The following is a 20,541-nucleotide window of genomic DNA, read 5'->3' as shown; positions in this document are numbered from 1 at the left end:
CCCCCCCCCCCATGTGCATGATAGCCATTTTATGTTTTTCCTTGTGATAACTTGACGTGACTCAGAGGCTTGCAGTTGGGTCTGATTGGTTTTCCTCTAAAACAAGAGAGGCGGGGCTCACCTCCCGGGTGCTGAGTGACAAGTTGAAGGGTGAAGTGAATGTGTTGTGTGAGGGCTGTCGCCCTCAGAATTCATCCCGTGATAGGCGGGCGATGTCTCCGTCGACACCGAGGAACATGATGGATGTCTGTAAGCCTGCTATAATCCATTTTCTGTCTTGGCTGCATGATCGATTGATTTGACGTTGTTTTGAGTCCTGAGTCTTGTTATCCCACCATTCCTCTCCATGTGTTACAACAAACTGTTCTCGTTGAATATGCGGATGGCAGGACAGCTGCAGGCCTGAGGCTGCATGCTGTGTGTTAGCATGGCCTCTGTGGTATTTTAACCCCGGTGGTCACAACACGGCGGAGTTGTTCCTCCTCCTGTGAGCGTTGACCTGTTCAGGCTGCGGTCAAAGCGGCTACCAGCGGCTGAATTTTAGGATCAGACTTAGATGGAAGCGAAATAGCAAAAGAAAAAAAACAAAAAAAACAAAACAAAACAATGTGAGGTCTGTGTCACTATTTCAGGCATGTCTCGTATGGCAAACTGAGACCATGCTCACCTAAAACAGGCTTGACAAGGTCATCATTTCATAATTCCGGTTTCTCTAGAATAGATACGAACATATATTTGGGGATTGCGGGAATGCAGCTCCAAATCAAGGTCCGAAAAGAATGGACGGTAGTAGAGGACTTGTTTTTGTCGTCTGGTAAAAAGCTTTCCATTCATGGATGGTGTGAGAGAGGAGAGGGCGAGCTGATGGAGTGCTCCGGTCGTGTCTAAGTATTGTGATCCAGACCAGCTGGATGACGTTCCCTGTGGGAATCGTGAATGTAGAGGTTGTTAAAAGATATGGAGCCCTGGACGCTCCATGGACTTACTGACAGCAGCTGGGAGGAAGGGGGAAGGGAGTTCCGAAATGAAAAGTGTGGGATCCACGGCAGTAGCCTTGTGTCGAAGGCTTTCCTTTGCTCACTTTTATTTCCAAAACCATAAATCAAACCAAATGTAAATGCATTTATGCAACACATTAGACTAAACAGCTCTGACCTGTTACTTGTGAACACCGCTTATGTGAATGTCATGAATGAGAGGCGGACATTTTTCTTTTTTTTTTTTTTTTTTTTTGGATGATGTCGACATTTGAACCCTTGTGGCAGACTGGCCACTTGTATGTTTGTGGATTATCTTGTCTTCATGCCATGCCCAGAAAAAAAATAACCTCTCGAGGGAAAGTGAAGCGGGTAAACACAAACAACATAAGAACACCTAAAGAATGAAGAGAGAAGAACCGCAACGTCTGTCACGGCTAAGTAGTCCACACGCTTAAGGCAACAAGCCTCCTGCTCGGTCAACAGTCTGAAACTCGCACACCTTGCCAGAGAGCTCATCTCATAAACACACACACACACACACACACACACACACACACACACACACACACACACACACACACAAAGAGTGGGAGGTTATTAAGAATATGAAGAGGCAAGATGTGGAATGGCCAATCAGGGAATGTAAAAAGGGGGAATGACAGGACTGAAGGGGAGACAGAGGACAGACTAAGTGCTTTGATTTGTTCCCCAGACATATGGATTTATGGAGCTATTCATCAGTTTATCTAGTCAGTGCATGAAGCCATCATAACTGTTAGTATTCAGCAAGATAAAACATATCAGTTCCTTTAAGACTTGATGATTTACTTTTGGGGAACGTGGGGATGGGCGAAAGACAAAATCCTTGATGACGATGAGGAAAATTATCAACAAATCATTTGGATATCCATTTATTTTTTTTTTAGGCTGCACGAGTTGCCGTGTATGGACTGTTGAAGATTTTTTTCTCTTCAATATTTTCAAATGTCATTGTTGAGTCCAGGCCCAGCTTAACCTCTTGACATGAAACGCTCCGTGACACTAAAAAAGAAGGAGCTAAAGTGGGCTGCAGCTTGTTGAGAAAAAGAAAGTAAGCATGTTAATACCACTTAGCTCAGCAAACATAAAGACAGTGAAAATCATACAGATCCTGAAATGCTTGCATTACTTGACTAGCCTGTATGCTAACGCTATTTACTTTCCTTCAGGCGTGCTTACCTTTAGGCAAACACGGGCAATCGCCTGAAGCCACATGATTTCCAGAGGCCCTCAAACATCCCCCCAAAAAATAAAAACACATGAAGGACGTTTTCTTTGATTTCGCAATTATTGTTGTTTGAGTCTTACTTGTAATACACAAACTTAAAAACATCAGAATGCTTAATCTATCATGACTGTTTTAAATGCGCCTTTCTTATGCAATGGACTATTCCACCTTCTTGCTGTGCAACTGCAGACTTGATTCAGGAGCAGGGTGGCGAAACGAACTTGTTGGTGCTATGTGACTCATCCCAATGGTGTGGCCAAGAAAAGGCGAGAGGAAAACAAACGGCTTTTGATCAAAACTACCAAAGGTTTCAATCTTTTTCACTGTGATGCCTAATGTATGGAACCGAAAACAGTAAGGAAGGAGCAGTAGAGATCGAGTGGAGAATGACATGACAAATAAGACTTTAAGATATGGTAAACAGTGGTAAACAACATTAAATGTTGATTAATGTTCTTTTCAATTACATTAAAAGCATTGAGATGATTTATTTGAGAGGTAATACTCCTGATGACAAAATAGGGTCGTTTTCTTTAATTCACACTTTTTACTTGATGATAAATGTCGACTACAACAGCAATGATGGGTAAATCTTACATGTACATATATTGAAGTTAAGTTTCACTTTCTACAGGTTACAACGGGTTCGAAGAGGTGAGGAAAATGTAGGTTGAAACGTTCAAAAATAAGTTATTCCCACGGCATTGAACGGTGCAATGAATCTCTGAATGTTTTGAAGTGCTGTATCTGACATCATGTTGTTCTTCTTCTGACTATGAAGTTGCATGGGTTAACTCAACAGTGCCCCCTTTGCTTTCAGCCAAGTACTACACTCCATTTTGCATGAATGGTTTCAAGACGCGATTAATTTGCAGTCAATTCCACAGTGACCAAATTATGGACGAATTGCTTTTTATGCGGATCTCTACTGAAAATCTGTTCCATCAACTTTGTGGTCCTTCTTTGCACTCAGAGGCTGAAAGCTGCACTTTCACACCACCCCGGCGCCCTCGCCAACGGAAACATGAACTCCATGGGTCACATGATGGAGATGATGTCGTCACGGCAAGAGCAAGGCAACCACCATCACATGCACTCGCACTCACACCCGCACCAGCATCTCCAAGCCCCTCCCCACACGTACCAGCACCACGGCCATCACCACCACAGCCAGGGCCATGGCCAGGGCGGCCACCATCACCCGCAGGGACACAATCCACATCATAACTCCCACAATGCCCACCTGCATCCCGGGCACCCACACCAGACCTCGCCACACCCTCAGATGCATTCTGCTTCGCAGGTAAGACATTCTCATACTTCAGTTTGGTACAGCCGTCTTTGAATGTGCACTACCACCTACTGCATTGGAGTAGTATTGTATCGAGCGCTTAAAGCGCCACATTTTCTCTTGTGCCAGAGTTATAATAATTTTACATTTTTCATTAGTTAGTTTTGATTTCATTTTGACTTTTTTTAATCCAGTTAGTTTTAATTTGTTTGAAATATTTTGTTGTTTTTATCATTTTTGAAACTTCTTCCTTTAGTTTTTCTTAGTTTTGGTATTAATGTTAGTTTTTTATATATAGAGAGTATTTGTTGAGTGCAAGATAAAAAAGGTCACAATAAGTGTTGTGTAATAAAGTAAAGTAAATTACAATTCCGGTGGTCCAGTGGTTAGCGCGTCGACCTCACAGTGCAGAGGTCGTGGGTTTGATCCTGGCTCCGGCCTTCCTGTGTAGAGTTTGCATGTTCTGTGGGTTTTCTCCGGGTACTCCGGTTTCCTCCCACATTCCAAAAACATGCATGGGAGGCTAATTAAACAGTCAAAATTGTCCCTAGGTGTGAGTGGGAGCGTGGATGGTTGTTCGTCTCTGTGTGTTGGCAACCGGTTCAGGGTGTCTCCAGCTGGGATAGGCTCCAGCAACCCCCGCGACCCTTGTGAGGATAAAGCGGATCAGAAAATGAATGAATGAATGAATACTTATTTCATTTTCTTTTACTACAATAACCTTGGTCTGTACTGTACCTAGATAGCAGGTACTTTCCTCTCCTATCGCGATAACCACCTGATCAACATCAATAGCAACTCAATACAATACGGATTAAAAAGAAAAATCAGGAGGAAACCCCCAACCTGGTCATTTTGCGTACTGAATACTGATGATATATTTATGTTGTGATACACTTTTCAAGCATTCCACCCAGCCCTAAAAAATATGTCATTTATTAAGATGTGCCAATGCTTTTAATTTTGCATTTATTCTCATAACATTACATTTCCAAGAACAGCATTTTTAATTGTTTTGTTTTACTAGAATAGAATAGAATATGAATTTCTCATATTCTGAAAGCAATTTAATCCTTGAAGACAAATTCCGTTTTCACTCTGCTGTGACACGTTTATTGCATACATGATTTCACATGAGCAACCAAACTCCACACATAGACAGGTGGGATCTACTGTATATATTTTTCGCTTCTGTTTACACTTTGGCCTTTTTTTTTTTTTTTAATGTGTAATTGTTGCAACCTTACTGTCATCGAACTGCTTGTCTTATTCTTATCCTTTTAGCATAGTCAGCTGCAGGGAAGAGGTCAGTCAATGAATGTTAATGATTGTAGTTTTGTTCTGTGGAAACTTTGTTCCACACCCGTTTGCAAAGAGCGAACCGTGGCAAACTTCCGACCGCAAATACACGTGCTTGCAGTACGCATGTATGGCTCATGACATTCATCATAACTTCAATTAGGTCACTGCGTCCTTCCATTGTTGGATGATAGACGGTCACAACATCAAATGGTACGAGTCACCGAAGCTCCAAATGCTCCATTTATGCATTAAAACAACACTTTTGATGTATGCTTGGCATGCATTAAAGCCGCTTGTGCTTTCCATGCTTCTCATCAAGAAACGGTAATGGTCGAAGCTGCAAACAGTTGACCTTGCCAAGTATATGTCATGCTCTGTCCGTCCACGCACTTGCGTCTGCCGCTGTTAGTCTGAGTGGAAGTGGGTGGTGGAAAAGTGCCTGACACCTCTCGGTAGGCAGCTCGGTGAATCAGCCCAGTCACACACTCGTTGAACCAGATGTTGTTTTGAGGGCAGTTGGCACACTTGAAATAGCTTTGGGGGCTAATGTATGGACGCTTGTTTGTGTTTGGAGAGCAGCAGGGTGGCTGCTGCAGTCAGGTGTCTGGATGTTTTCCAGGTGTGTCACAAAGATCGCGTCTGTGGTTGCAAGTTGGCAGACGTAAACTGTCTCATTAGAGAGCTGGGTTATGATTAATACACCCCCTCCCCCTCCCCTCCGTGTTTCAGATGTCTCCTGCCACCCAACATATGCAGCCAACGCAGACACTTCATTCCCCGCCCCCGAGCGGCGGCCGGCGCAGGCGAGTTGTGGACGAAGATCCGGACGAACGGCGGCGGAAGTTTCTGGAACGAAATCGAGCGGCGGCGACGCGATGCAGACAAAAGAGGAAAGTGTGGGTGATGTCGTTAGAGAAGAAAGCAGAAGAACTTACGCAGACCAACATGCAGCTTCAGGTATAAATATGAACCTAAAGCAACATGTGTTATTTCACTTTCAAAGTCGTTCTTGGAATTTTACATGGAACATTAAAATCCTTGAATATCGTCATTATACACGGTCTGTCCATTGACTTTTCTGCAGACCCAATGCAGCTGAAATTATGATTCTGTGTATTTTTTTTAATTACAGAATGAAGTGACAATGCTAAAGAATGAAGTGACTCAGCTCAAGCAGCTCCTCCTAACACACAAGGACTGCCCCATCACCACTATGCAAAAAGAGTCCCAAGGTTACCTCAGTGAGTCACTCAAACACGAACACACACAAACTCGCAGCAAACGCACACTTGGCCCGACAGTGTTGATAGCACTGCTGTGGAGATGTTTTATTTTGTCAGAAACAAAAAGAAAAAAAAAAATCGCACCTCTGAAACCCGACGTGACAAATACGTCATGAGCTGCATTTTGTTTCCCAGTGTGACATCAGAACCGCTCCCTTTGATAGCGATACGAGACATAATTAGGAGAGCGAGCCTCCCCTGTGTGGTTCCAGCGAGGAAAACCAGGCTCATATCCGTCCTGACTGAATGTTTCTTTTGTAAAGAAAAGAACCTCCTCCCAGACTGGGCGAGACGTTCATCAATGAGTCTTACGTTGTCCACACATGTCCACTTAAATGTGATCATAATTCAGCTGGCATGTGTTATCTATTCATGGGTTATTTTAGGCCGGGGAGGCATTTGTGGTGATTTTATGTTGTTTAAAATCTATCTTTCTTTGGCTAGAGGTGTGTATGTGCAACCTACGTTCTATGGTGACATGTAAAATATGTCCCATGAGAGCATGTGGTCCAGCTCGCGATGGCATTTACACTTGCAAAAAAAGCATTTCTTCCGTCATTGCTTTTTGAGTGGTGAGACTAAAAAAATAAATAAATAAATAAATAAAAATGAGAATAGCGAGAAAGTTCCGGTGCCTGGACAATAAAAGTTACACAATCCACTGGGGCCACATCAAGGAGACAAAACACTGCACTGTCGTTAAAGCAGAAGTTTTATTGATTTTTGGAATTGCCCATTCTCTAATAAATTATGCAAAAGTGTTATTTCCATGGGGTCCCCGGTTGTCGACTGGTTAGCGTGTCTGCCTCACAGTGCAGACATGCACGGTTCAATTTCCAGCTCTGGCCCTCAATTTTCGAAACCGCTTATCCTCATGAGGGTCGTGGGGTGTGCTGGAGCCCAGCTGTCTTCGGAGTACCCGGAGAAAACCCACGCAGGCCCGGGGAGAACATGCAAACTCCACACAGGAAGGCTGGAGCCGGAATCGAACCCTGCACCTCTGCACCGTGAGGCCGATATGCTAACCAGTTGTGAAGAAAATATTCTAGTCAAAAACAAAAATCCAAAGAGGGCTCAAGAAAGTCCGAGCGAGTCTTGCATGAGAGTAGAAGAACAAGCTGAGAAAGCGTGAGCTTGAGTCGTGAATAATGGCGAATTGCTGCTTCGACGCCCCTGTGCACCCAGGTGAGCAGACTAGCTAACGAGGTTTGTGTGGCTTACTGGCAGCGTGCAGTGGAAAGGGAGGAGAAAACAAAAAAAGCACATTTTATCATAAATATCTGAGTTACATTTGACTGTTTTATATTATTTTGTCCAGTATTTCGTTAACTTTACGACAGAGAGAAAAATCTGGCTATTTTTGGGGGGTGGATGAATGCTTGAATATCATTATCTTTGTCTGTGTAAAACAAAAAGAAAAATCAGCAAAAACAAAAAAAAACAAACAAAAAAAAAACAAGCAGATTTTTGACGATTTTAAAAGAGTTATTAATCGGTCGGCCCGTAATCTGAAGGTCATTTACCATCCCAGCGATGTGTCCTCAGGTCCAGATAGCAGTCCGGCAGGAAGTCCATCTCCAACTTGCACGCAGCAGCAGGTCATTCAGCACAACACCATCACCACGTCCACCACGACCGTAGGGGGCAGCAGTGTGCACGGACAAGCCAACAGCCGAACAGACATCAACTCCATCCACTAGGGAAGCAGAAAGACTGTACATCCCTGGTGGTAACCCCCCGTGCCCACTCCCACACACCTCTGCTTTCTGAGGCTCTACAGCTCCCCCCCCTAAAAAAAAAAAAAATCAAGAAAAACCTCAAAGGCCTCCAAGGCTGTTCTTTTTACAGTAGCCATGATATGTATTTTTATAGACCCTATAATGTGTACGTTTGATGGTATGTTGCCTATTTTATTTTATTTTTAATTACATTTGCTTTTGAGTTATGCTGGTAGCGTTGGTATCCCCCCCAATTGTAGCGGTACAAAATGGACCAAAGCGTTCCTGGAAAAAGAGGGAAGAGACTGGAGGCTTTCATCTCTTAAAGTTTCTCTTTTTGACCGATGGTCTGGGTCATGAGTTAATCGTTTTCTATGTGGGTACCTAACATGTTCTCACAAGTATTTAGTAGGAAACTAGAATGAAACTCATTTTATAGTGGAACCTATAACATAGAAGACAATTCGTTCCAGAATTGACCTCTTGTTTGTTTGAATTGGAATTTTACACTTTTTTTTTTTTTTTTTTTGTACAAAAGGCTACGAAATCCTCCTGGGAAAAGCTTCGGATGGTTTGTTAAGTACCTCTAGGTCCAGAAGTATTTCGGAAATGACATTCTTTGATTTGCCTGTAGACACCACCACAGTGGATATGAAAACCGCCAATATGTGATTGGATGATAGATTTGCCTAATGGTGCCTTGGTTTAGGAGTGACACAACTGCCGATTTTTTTCCCGGATGTCGCTTAGCTGATTTTTTTTTTTTTTGCTTTTATTCATAAGCAAAAATTTGTGTGAGACGGCCACAGCGAACTCCACTCACTTCACAGCACGCAACACGATGGCAGATAGTAAACAATTCTTGCAAAAATGAGGCTTCAAGCTGTTTCTTGCCACTCTGAGTCCAGGTTTACCGTCAAACTGAACTTAAAATTAATAAAATTACATTTGGTGTATTTAAACCAACCACATAAGAAAGTCTGCTATGTTAATGCAAACACACGATGCAAGATGCCATAGACGGGCTCACCAGTAGCAACCATCCTAATCCTTCAAGCAACAGATATTAACACTTACACTAACAGTGCAGCAACACGTGTAGACGATGTAACAATACTCATGGGCGTATATTCTTTATCCTCCGAGCGCAAACGCTAATAATGCAGCTTTCTGAGTCACTGTCTTTGTCTGTTTCTCTGTCTTATACCTCCCCCTGGTGGCTAGCGTACACTAGAAAACACACAAAGAAGGGTTTGAGTCGATTGATGGCATTTCCGTGAACTTGTAAGTCAAGGCACCACTGCATGTTATTTAACGTTGAGGCGGTCCAGCCATTTTATGTAGAATATGTCTATATCGGGACAAGGGGATAGAATTGTCTATAAACCCCAACACAAAATCCGTCGCAATGACACTATAAGACAAAAGCAAAGATAGCAGGATGCATTCTACTATACGTAGAATAGCTGTTATTCCTGAAAGGTGAATGCCATATTTTGGGTAAAATCTATTGTTTCAAATCCACTGCTGTCAATAGGCAAACACGTCTGTCATTGTGCAGTTGTACTTCTGAATCTAAATCTAAATCTGGATCATGCGACGGTACTAAATAAATCATCTTTATGGGCTGTAGCTTATCATCCTTTCCTTCCCTTTGAGACGGTTAACCTCATTACTGCCAGTCTTAAAGAATCATATCAACATTGTGATGGTAATAGCATAGTGCTCAAGGGATAAGCAATACAGCACTCTGTGGATCATGTTAAAAAAAAAAAATGTCCGCAAACTGTTTTAAAACACTGTGATGGCGGCGAGGCAGCTTGAGAGTCACAACAATCTTCTCCGGGACCACCCGAAGCTTTAACTCGAGGGTGGGGAAAGGTTTTCCAAACAGTTTTTACAAAGTCCTTTTGAGGGCCATGAGAAATTTATGACAAAATATGATGCAACGATCAAACTAATATGTATTATTACAAATAATGAGCACTTTTTCTAATTTTTTTTTTGAAATATGCTCCTACTCCTCTGAGGTTGTATTCATTCTTACACTTGGCATAGAAGGCCGGATGAAATCCGCATATGGAAAATAAAGGGCATGTCCGCGTAAGGGAGCACCTCTGTCATGCATAACTGGTTTGATTTTGTATTTCTGAAAGAGGAGCAGTTGATGCCAATGATTTCCCAAATGTCCCAATGTACTTCGCTTATTTTCTTCATCTTCACTCATATCTATTTCAGCCTCATGACGCTATTGATAGTTTTTGCCTCTTATTGGCGTTTGTCTTGAATTTCTTCTTCGTGATTCATAACAGGATCTTCCTTCATCTTTCTCAGGCCTTTTTCTTGCCTTTAACTCAATGGCGACATACTGTACGCGCCCCCCTTCAGAGGAAACGGGAACTTTTCTTCCACTTTGTGACCAGGAATGTCGACGTGAGCTCTCTTAAAGCACTGTGTTGTACAGTACAGTCAAGCAGAGCTGTCTATGCACTTTGTCCTCTGCAGTGCCAGAGGGTAGAATAGCCATATGAAACCAAGTCATGCTCAGTGACCCCTTCCCCTTTTTTTAAATACACCAGCGAGAAACATCTTTGGCTTTCTAATCCATTGAAGGACATTTATTTGCAAAATTCCTGTTACTATCTCACCTCACGTCTTAACATTTTGCAGGAGGTTTTTTTTCTATGTATGCAGTAGGGAAGTTTTGGTTTATTTTTCCTGAGAGAAGGGCTTTATTTCACCTTTGAATTTCCCAATTCTTGATGATGATTCCACCAGTGGTTCTCAAACTGGCCGTGGCCCAGAAGTTGCAGTTTGGGGGTCCGGAAAATAATGAGCGAAATTGCAAATTGTCTTCACGTTTACAAATGTGGAGCTATTGCAAGCATTCTTTTCATTCCCAATCCCCCTTTTAACCCTTTCATGCACCCTGTAACCTGATAACATGGTAAGCTGTCCACTGTAGTAACCGCTGAAAGGGTTAAAATAAGTGTAATAATATTAGAACAAACAGTTCTTACCGGCCTCTGACTTGAGAATTAATTATTGAACAATTTGTTGTGTAGATGTAATATGAGGCAACCATACATGTGATTTGGGTCCACAGTCATAATGACCCCCTGAAGGAAACCGCACCCGCGACGTGGCCCCCTGACACGGTGCAACATGTCAGGAATAAACGTGTCGTTATGAAATTCAATTGTTAAAAATATAACTTTGTCTTCGTTGAACTTTGACTTTAATGTCATCCCATTAGGAATTTATCGCATAAAAAACTATATTCTTCCCGTCAATACATCTTTGTTCCTGCAAAGACTATATGAGAGGCTCCTTGGAACATTTATTTCCTGTCAGGGGTCCCTGGACACAAACATTTTGAGAATCCCTGGATGAGACCATTCCAAATCAAGCCCCTGTATGTTGATGTTTCAACTGGAATCACAAGGAAGATGTCACGATGGGTGGGGAACCTCTCGAGTTTCAGTCCTCAGGGCAAATACTAAAAACATGCGATACAAGTGTTCATTCTTATACATTGCGAGCATTTGTGGACCTTTATTTTGAAAGAAACAATTACGTTAGATTTTATTTGGTTTTGCATGGTATCAAATCCTCTCACGGGCCAAATGTGGCCCACGGGACGTAGGTTCCCCACCCCTGCACTCTGATAACATTTAGGAGAAAAAAAGAAGCTATGTGTTGCTTTATATGCAAAAAAAAAAAAGTTGAGTCCTTCTCTTGTGTACAAGAATGATTCTTAATACTTGTATAATTTTAAGTGCGAAACTATAAATATTGTACATAAGACTATGGATTTCTATAATCATGTACATGTAATGCAACTACCTTTCTTTTTGAAGGGAATACATGTGTGGCACATGTGTGTAAATAATGTTTGCATACAGCACTTGTTGCCTTTTGTCATACATCGAGGCTCATTTCAGCGCTTACGTTGTTTATATGTCATGAACTGACCCTGACCCTCGCCTGCATAACTTTGTACATTTTCTGTGTCCCCAATGTCGGCTTGTTTGGGCCATTTGTACAGATGTTCAACATTATTGCTGCAGTTACATTCTGAAAATAAAGCACTTGCTCTGCAACATGCAGCCAAACGACTTGCTTGAGTTGATTTCATAACTGGATGTGGAAAGCGGAAAAGTGCAAGACAAAGTCTTGGCGACATAAGTGCTCATTAATAGTCGAAACAATTCAATCTTTTTTTTTTTTTTTTAAGAATTGTGGTCTCCCTTCATTAACTTGATTCGTTTTTCTGACATAACTAATTGTGCAAAATTAGAAACAAAGAACGGGCCTAAATATCAATTATCTTTGATGTTTGACTTTCATTTTTACAAAAACTGTATTTCAAATAACACCTAATCAGCCAATGTTTCAAGGCAATTTTGTCAAATGCCAATTCCAAACCGTGATGATTCATAATATAGAGGACTGGATCATCTTATTTGTGAAATGATGAAAAATTATTTGTGCACACTGCCCCCTGGTGGCTACTATGGTAACTAAAATGTATTTGTCAAGACAACACTTAACAGTTTGTCAGATTATATACAAAACCTTGCCGAGATATTACATCATACTTATGAGAGACTTGTTTTTTTTTTTTAAGTGTCTTTTATTTCATGGCAATTCAAGTTAAAAACATTCAGTTTTTGGAGGTAATGAAAAAAACATTACATTTACTACTATTATTCTTATATATATATATTATATTATATTGTTTATACCTGTATACCAAACTGACTATCAATGATTAAAACAAAAAAGTCAAAAGGCATTTTGAACAACTTCATTTAAAATAATCAATAAGATTTCATAAAAACACTGAGAGTGTCCAATTCCATTGAAGACGGCACGATTGGGCAATGAGAGCATAAAAACAGAATGCCGTGTTCAAATGCAATGTTGTGATGAGCAGCAATTTGAATAAGAACCTGATTTGCATCCACTCAACTCTGCAGTTCGATCGGGTGAATGCGTCATATCCAGCCTCGTGTCGACAGAAACCGGTCAATCATATCAAAAGACCTTGCTGGCTGGTCGTAAGGCAAAATATGTCCACCTCCTCTGATAATGACCTGCATGATAAGAAGTCACATTTGACACTAGCACACTGGTGGGAGTGGGTCAAGAGCTCACCTGGTAGAACTCTCCCACTTGTCTAACGTAACCGGCCACCTCCGTGTCGTCAGGCTGAAGCTTCCAGGGAAAGCGCGGCGCCGTCTTGTAGTCGGCCGCTCCGGTCCAGTTGACGGTGGGCAAGAACCGCTCGGTCAAAGGAGCCGCCACGATCACGTCCAACTGACCGCTGTAGATCAACACCTGCGTGTGAGGAGGACAGAGAGTCTTTTAGTCGGGGAAGGGCCAAATAGGCCACGCTAGGTTCTTAAATCAGGCCCACAAAGCATTTACATTATCAAGACTCCTGTAAGATTTTTTTTGTGTGTTACTTTCCATATCGTACATTGAAATACGTAATTTTATATACAGATGTTTTGTTTTTTTTTTTTTACCTCATTCATGAGTGACTTGGCCCATTTGTCCATTTCCAAAAAACAAATGTGGCTCTTGAGCAGGGTTAATTGCTTTAGTATGTTCATTTTAATTTCGTTTTCGACTTTTGCTTTTTAAATTTTGGAATTTCAGCCACAAGCACTGCTGTCGCCCTGGACCAGCATTATCTGATGGAGCTTTTTTGCATTGGCTGCCGCTAGATAACAACGCTTCTACGCAACAAACAGTGAAAGGACCAAACGGGTTTTCAACCTTCCATCTTATGGCTAATGATCGTGCGGGAATAATGAAATAAATACGTTTAAAATCACATTTAAAAATCAACCTCCAAGATTCATGTATTACCTGCATACGATGAAAACAAAGGACATTTTCGCTCTAATTATAGTTCATTTTATTTCGTTTTGTCAACTTAAAATGTAATTTTGTTTCTTTTTATTGTTTTAAAAGCATCTTCGTTTCTATTTAATTTCATGAGCGAAAATGTGTCAATTTTTGTTTTAGTTATTTCATTTGTTTTTTTTTTTTTAAACTATGACATCCGCTCCTAAGCACACATTTTTGGCTACACTATTCCATGTCCTAAATGGTTATTCCGTTTAAAAGCCTCACTTTGTAGTGGTCCATGAGCACACCCAGCCAGGGCTTGATGCTCTTCATCACGTCCTGCATCAGGTGCTTCTCCACCTGCGAGCCGTCGTGGAATTCCAAGTTGCCCACGTGGATGGCACGCCGCACCTCTGGGAGCGTCACAAACGTGGAAAAGTATTCCTGGTCTTCAGGTTCCTGATGTAAAACATGTAGATGGAAATACAGGGGATGCTTCATTAGGAACAACTGAGGTGTATCTAAAAATAAAAATCTACCTTTATAAAGACAACTTATGTTACTCTTTCGATAATGGGAAATGACTACAGTTCTTGTTTTGAGTCGAGTGTAAACGTGGATGCCTCACACAATTGCATTCAGCCCTAAATGTGACACGTGTAAACGGAGTTTTAAGGTAGTATTTCTGAGTACCCGACATAACATGTAGTTGTAGTAGTTGGTGCAGCCTGTTGCATTCTGGAAGAAGGAAGGGTACTGTGCCAGGTCGCCATTCAGCAAGCTGTCGAAAACCTGACAGGACAGAACAGAAAGAGGAATGCAAATACAGCACAATTCATTAGCATATTGTGGAAAACTTCATTTCAGTAGTTCCATTCAAAAGGTGGCGCTCATACAAATTCTGGAATATGTTCCAGAATGCCATATCCTACCTAAAATATATTCTCAAAAGTAACTTATTTTTTTAAGTAATACAGTAATCAATTTTTTTGAAATAGTGAATTTGATTTTCTTTCAAGTAGTAACCCAGCCGCTGGGGGGCAGTGCCCTCCCCTGGGGGTGCACTGTTCCCCAGTGCCGGTCCCAAGCCCGGAGAAATGGGGAGGGTTGCGTCAGGAATGGCATCCGGCGTAAAACTTTTGCCAAGACAACCATGTGAGTTGGTAGGACGGTTTACAGGGGCGGATGGAAATTACTGACTCGCTGTGGCGACCCCTGAATAGGGACGTGCCGAAAGGAGAAGAAGAAGATTTTCTTTCAAGTAGTAAACAAAATAATGAAAATATGTAATCGTGAAATATTTCAACGTGTATTGAATCCATGTAAGATTCACTTATGAAATTGAACTTCTGCAAAAACATGACATTTGGATCATCCATATTCTATATGCAAACCTCAAAAGATTTTTTAGACTTTGATTGCATGTGCAGGTTTAACGAATGAAATATGTCCACACCGCTCAGTGATAATGTTGAAAATGATATTGTAGTGTACCTTAAAAGCCTCCACCCACTTCCGCTGCTGGATGAGCGCCACGCCCAGGTCGGTCTGCTTGTTGACGAACTGTTTCTGAACTTCATCGATCATGCCTGTTTGGTACAAAAACTCACCGTAGCCACCCAGCATCTGGGAGATTTGAGAATCTTTCATTATTTCCTGCGGATGACGTGTGACACTCGTGTCGGTGGATACCGACCATTTCGGGGTCACATAGGCCGTCGCCGATGGCCATGCCCTTGAAGTTGATTTTCACCTTGGCAGTGGGGTTGTTTTTATGGATGTAATAAGAGATGGCAGGAACGTACTTCCCTGCGTAGGACTGCGGAGTCACACGGAGAACACGTGATGGATTTTATTGTTTAACGACAGACATTGCGGCGGTGCATGTTAATCCAACAATAAAACTAGTCCATTTCCTCACAATGGCTTGAGGCCTTTTTTTTCTCCCTAAAGTGTAGCGGGGTGGGGCAGACATCTACTGCGAGCTTTACGCTCATCTACCTCTCCTAGATATCATTTAACTTAATGTTAGGAGTTAATTTGAACTCTAACTGGATGAGAGAACTATTTATTTTGGAGAACGCCTTCTTGTGTCCAATAGATCAGTGTCATATGCATACATTAAGTCTGGCTGCGTGCGCATCTTGGAGGCAGAAAACACACGCTTGTGAGTCGTAATACAGTGAAACTCCTCTACAACAAAACCTACATGTGCGAAAATACCCCCTAGTGTGAAAAAAATCTTCATGCATTAAGCCATTCCCTCTTTTCTGCTTCCGCCCTCAACGAAAATCCCCCCTGTTGCATAATACGAAATCTTTTTCTTCACCCTTGCTTCGCAATGACGTTCACTACAATGAAAACAAGCCTTCCGCAGAAGTCTAATCCAACCTCAGCATGCCACAGCGACCTCTGCTGCTTCGTTCGGAAACGGCAACAGCAACCACCACACTGGCTTACATGTGCACTGAGGAATGAGGAGGCAATTAAGAATGCTCATCTTTGTACACACCAGTGACGTCATTAAGATGCGCACGCATGTACACACCAGTGACGTCATTAAGATGCGCACGCATCTTGGAGGCAATGTTTGCCAACGTTGAAATTCATCTATACAATTTCAAAATGTTATCATATATTTTTAAAAATAATTTTATTATTATTATTATACGAAGGAGATCTAACTCTCACAACTCTACTATACATGCTAGTGTGCTCAAACAATCGCATCTATTACCGCCAGCCAAATGTTTTGTTTCCGAAGGAAATGCCAAAGACTTGCCTCTCCAGTGGCATAGAAGTCATTGGACTGGTATTCGGGAAAGAGCTGGAAGAACTGAACCAAAGCACTTGGAAAACAAGAGAATAAGAAACGTTGCAGTTGCAAGCGTATTAAAGTGATGCAAGAAATGGAAGGAAGTGTTGCACCTGTACAGATCTCTGCCAACATCATCCTGATTCTCAGCAAAACCGCGGTCGTCGTCAGTGAAGCTGAAACCTGTTCCGACCTGACACACAAAACAAACAAAAGGCTATTTGTAATGTTCTATAAAGTGCATGGATCTAAAAACACAATACCTACTGGATTGTCAATGTATAACACAGAATATTTCAAGGTCCAGGCGTAATCCCTCAGGTCCACTGCAAAGACACAAACGTTAATTTAATTTAAAGATACACTTTCGTGCATGTGCCGCGGTTGGTCAAAAAAATAAGCAAACATGTTTTTTCCATTTTCAATCGGATTCTATTCAAATTGATGTTCTGCTTTCAAATTGATTGGATTTTCATTCAAATTCGATTTCTTATCAAGTTACCAGCACATGCCAGTCCGAGATTTCACTCAATTGCACATAGTGAAATCCTGATGATGAAAATCACGTGCTGCTCACTGTCAGACCACTGAACAAGACTGTCAAGTGCACTTGTAATATTCGACAATGTAACACTGATGACAGCTTGTGTATTGATACCGCAGCTATGACATTATAGACTGTTTACATTTAGAGTTGTGCGGACTTTAGTTTCACTGCTCCAAGATTAGCGCAAGATGATATTGAATTTTGAAGTAAATAGTACACAAGCTATTTGTGTTACTTTACAATACGAGTATCTGGCAAAGCCTGTTCTTGGCCACGCAAGTATATGATAATAGTGTATTTATAATGTGTGAAAAGCAATATTTAAATGTTACTCACACTTGAAAACAAACATTTTAAAATGATTTGTCTGAGTTTGGAGGTTTTCAATCAAACATGTAAACGTCATCAGCACGGTAGTCTTTTGCTTACCCGTCATATTCTTATAAACCACATAGGGTCCGTGTTCCACAAAGAGGCCGAACATGGATGTCCCTCCGGGGCCCCCTTGCAGCCACAACAGGACAGGGGCATTTCCATCAGGGGACGGCTGTAAGAGTCACACAAAATAATGTCATGGGATTTCAGCAGCATTTTGTTTTATTTTTTGTTTTTGTTTTTTTTTTTTTTTAACAGGATTTCACCCCCTACTTTGTGCACACTTTCGTGCCATTTTCACCATGGCACGAATTATACAGTGGTCGGACGCTGTATTGTGGTTCATATTTCGTGGATTCGCCCATTTTTTAAAGCTTTTTTTTTTTTAGCATTAAGAAGAAGAAAAAAAAACAGAGGCCAGCATACTAAATTTAAACCTTTTTTTCTTCCACAGATTCTATAAGTGGGTCAATTAGGCCCACAACATAATAAAAGGGTTAAAACAGGTTTGTTTTGTAAATGACGACAACAACAATCAGAATAACAATATTGTACACTTATTTTTCTTGCAAAGGTTTGAACTTTGAGCGTGTTCAAGCAAGAGAGAAATGTGAGAAATGTTAATGGTGAGGTTTTACAGCCTTAAAACATACAGTATAAGAATGGTAAACAAAAAAAAAACCACTTATCTTTTGGAAAACAACCTCTGCGATAAACGAGGGACAACTATATTGTTAATGTAAGTCTGTAATAGAATTCTTGACCATTGCATGCCGCAGACATGTTATTAAGCACCTAAATTTTAGGGGTAAATGCATCATATGTCTCCTTTAGTTTCTCAATGAATAACGCACATATATGAGAAAACTAAGCAGCTAATTACAGCATCAACATACTGGTGCTGTTTGGAGTGATTTGAGATTACCCTGAGCGCTGGGAAGAACCAGAAGAAGAGGTTACTGTTGTATTCCTTGTTGACAGTGAGATAGCCAGCATAACTCTTCACGTTTTGACCAGGGAGCTCTCCAACTACACTCAATTTCCTAGCTGGAACAAACAATCAACGAAAACAAAAACGTCAAGATTATTTATTCCAACTTCAAAATGTTAAGACCAATCAGTAGATCTTGGGAACAGTTTTCCACATTTCAGTAATTTCCACATTCGTAAAATTCCACATATTTTAGGGTAAAATTCTCAAATTTGAGAGAAATTTCACAAGCTTGAGTGATAGGACTAGACATTTATATTCCTAAATGACACAGGTTTGATCGGAAGGACATGTCGCGTTGTCGAGTTGTGTCAAGATACAAATACAAATACAAATCTACCTTCGTCAATGGCGCCCTTCTCCAGGTAAGGAGTGAGAAAGAGAGGAACTCCGGGGTCCACACCGTTGAGGCTGCTGACATTAAGTGACTTTCGGCAGAAAAAGGACGAGCATCGGCGTGTTTGGACAGGAACCTGAGCGGCCCACAGGAGTAACAGGACACCCACTGTTTCCATCCACGTTCTGCCAATGTTTCGTCGGCACAAACGTTAAATACGCCAATATCAAATGTCAGCATGCGAAGATGTATTTTATTTTTTTTTAAATCTAGTCAAACTCACCCCATGTTTGTTCAACAAAGCAGTTCTTCGGTCATGCAAAAGTGATTCCCCTGTCACGTGATCAACTGAAAGGAAACATCACGTGATCTTTACCACTCTTCACCCAACTTTTGTTTACAGGAGGCTCATAAAACAGACAGAAAGCTATTTCACTATGATTTTTTTCAGATTGGTTGGGTGTTTTTATGAGGCCCAGACGACACTGTTTCGTCGGGGATTAGCTGGTTATTGGGTTTAAAGTGAATACCGTACACACTTGCGATACTCAGCATTTTATCTATAGTGTATAGGCTTGTATTAGGCCCGACGGACAACAAACTACCATACATTTATAGTTATTGTATATATATCTTTTTTGCCAACAACTTGAAAGTCGGTACTGTACTGAATTGACGCCAGTGACGTCATTATGCCTCGATGAGATGAGAAAGTAGACACACCAGATGGCGCTCTTGCCCCAAAGACGAATTCGAACTCAATATGACATCACGTTTGAATTCAATCTACTTACAATGTGCCTTAATTATATTTTTTTACGCCCATGCTTAGAATCGGTTTTATGGTTTTCCTTTTTTTCGAATCGAGTCAAACCTGGTTGTTACGTTTTGGTTCCATGCGCACCAAGTCCAACTTTCACTTTAAGAAGGCGAGTCTGTGCTTCTGCGGCGGAGTGTGTTAAATACTGCGAGCCTCCTGGAGGCACATGGAGGCAGGCCACCGTACGTTTGCATCCACAACCTGTAGACATGTGAGCTTCATTCGGTGGACCTTCCCGTGTGGTGTCTCGAGCCTTGTTTTAAAAAAAAATCGGATGCACTTTCGTTTCTTGCTCCAGTTTGAGGCTCCTCGGCGACCGGGCGCATTGAGAGGATTGGATTTGCTCATTCATAGAAAAATAGAAAGACTCGGGACCGACCGTGGATCCGTCATCGGACGTGAGTGTCATGGAGGCACCTCCGGGTTGGATCTGCTGCTGCCAGGAGCGCACCTTGGATGAGCGGCAGTAAAGAAGAGGAGGAACGGGATGGCAGCCTCCAGTAATTCTAGCCTCTCCGGTTCATCCGTGTCATCTGGTAAGAGTTGAAATCCACCGTCTCGCATAATAATTAATACGTGGGTAAATCTGGCTCGTCGCATATTAAATGTTACAGTAGTCCGTTGTTTTTATTCTTGCAAACGAAAATCACTCACTGTGTTATTTGTGCATATGAATTGGGATCTCAGTACGCCATTGTCAATCACATCCATAGTTTCCTACTTGCCGTTCCACTTGGTGGTGGGCTGCAAGGAAGGATCATGTTTGGCATGTGTAGTCCACTTTCCATGCATGCGGCGCCAAGTTTGGAAGTTCTGTGGGGTTGTCAAAACCCAAAATATGTCACAATGCAGTGACACAGGGCTTCTTATATAATCTAGTCATGTTTGAATTCATTGAGGTTTAGTTTAGCAGCAAAATGTTTTTCACTTTTTCTATCTTGAGAGCACTGTCG

The 20,541-nt window shown here is 41.5% G+C and overlaps 3 protein-coding genes across 3 annotated transcripts in view; 2 read left to right on the top strand and 1 right to left on the bottom strand.

Annotated features, from left to right (window-relative positions):
* Positions 1-11,950, top strand: part of creb5b (cAMP responsive element binding protein 5b) — a 57,961-nt gene extending 46,011 nt beyond the window's left edge. The window contains exons 8-11 of the mRNA XM_019886315.1: positions 3,221-3,550; positions 5,570-5,797; positions 5,973-6,081; positions 7,669-11,950. Of these exons, the coding sequence (XP_019741874.1) occupies positions 3,221-3,550; positions 5,570-5,797; positions 5,973-6,081; positions 7,669-7,823 (822 nt within the window). The 3' untranslated portion in view covers positions 7,824-11,950. The remainder of the gene's footprint in view (positions 1-3,220; positions 3,551-5,569; positions 5,798-5,972; positions 6,082-7,668) is intronic.
* A 506-nt stretch (positions 11,951-12,456) lies between these two features.
* Positions 12,457-20,026, bottom strand: cpvl (carboxypeptidase vitellogenic like). Its single transcript, XM_019886317.1, has 15 exons — positions 19,968-20,026; positions 19,052-19,116; positions 18,772-18,953; positions 18,366-18,487; positions 17,495-17,612; positions 16,786-16,844; positions 16,632-16,711; positions 16,486-16,552; positions 15,400-15,522; positions 15,198-15,329; positions 14,397-14,495; positions 13,989-14,162; positions 13,002-13,184; positions 12,598-12,940; positions 12,457-12,544 (listed from the first exon to the last, which is right to left on the bottom strand). Exons 2-14 carry the CDS (start codon positions 19,054-19,056, stop codon positions 12,842-12,844), a joined length of 1,443 nt encoding a protein of 480 aa, XP_019741876.1. The 5' UTR covers positions 19,057-19,116; positions 19,968-20,026; the 3' UTR covers positions 12,457-12,544; positions 12,598-12,841.
* The window catches only part of chn2 (chimerin 2), a 22,802-nt gene continuing 22,271 nt past the window's right edge, over positions 20,011-20,541 (top strand). The window contains exon 1 of the mRNA XM_019886318.1: positions 20,011-20,124. Coding sequence (XP_019741877.1) covers positions 20,076-20,124 — 49 coding nt within the window. The 5' untranslated portion in view covers positions 20,011-20,075. The remainder of the gene's footprint in view (positions 20,125-20,541) is intronic.

The sequence above is a fragment of the Hippocampus comes genome, unplaced genomic scaffold (assembly GCF_001891065.2).
Source record: "Hippocampus comes isolate QL1 unplaced genomic scaffold, H_comes_QL1_v1.1 scaffold335, whole genome shotgun sequence".
Lineage (NCBI taxonomy): Eukaryota > Metazoa > Chordata > Actinopteri > Syngnathiformes > Syngnathidae > Hippocampus > Hippocampus comes.
The sequence above is the reverse complement of the archived record's forward strand: the minus strand, read 5'-3'. Positions and strand labels throughout refer to the sequence as shown.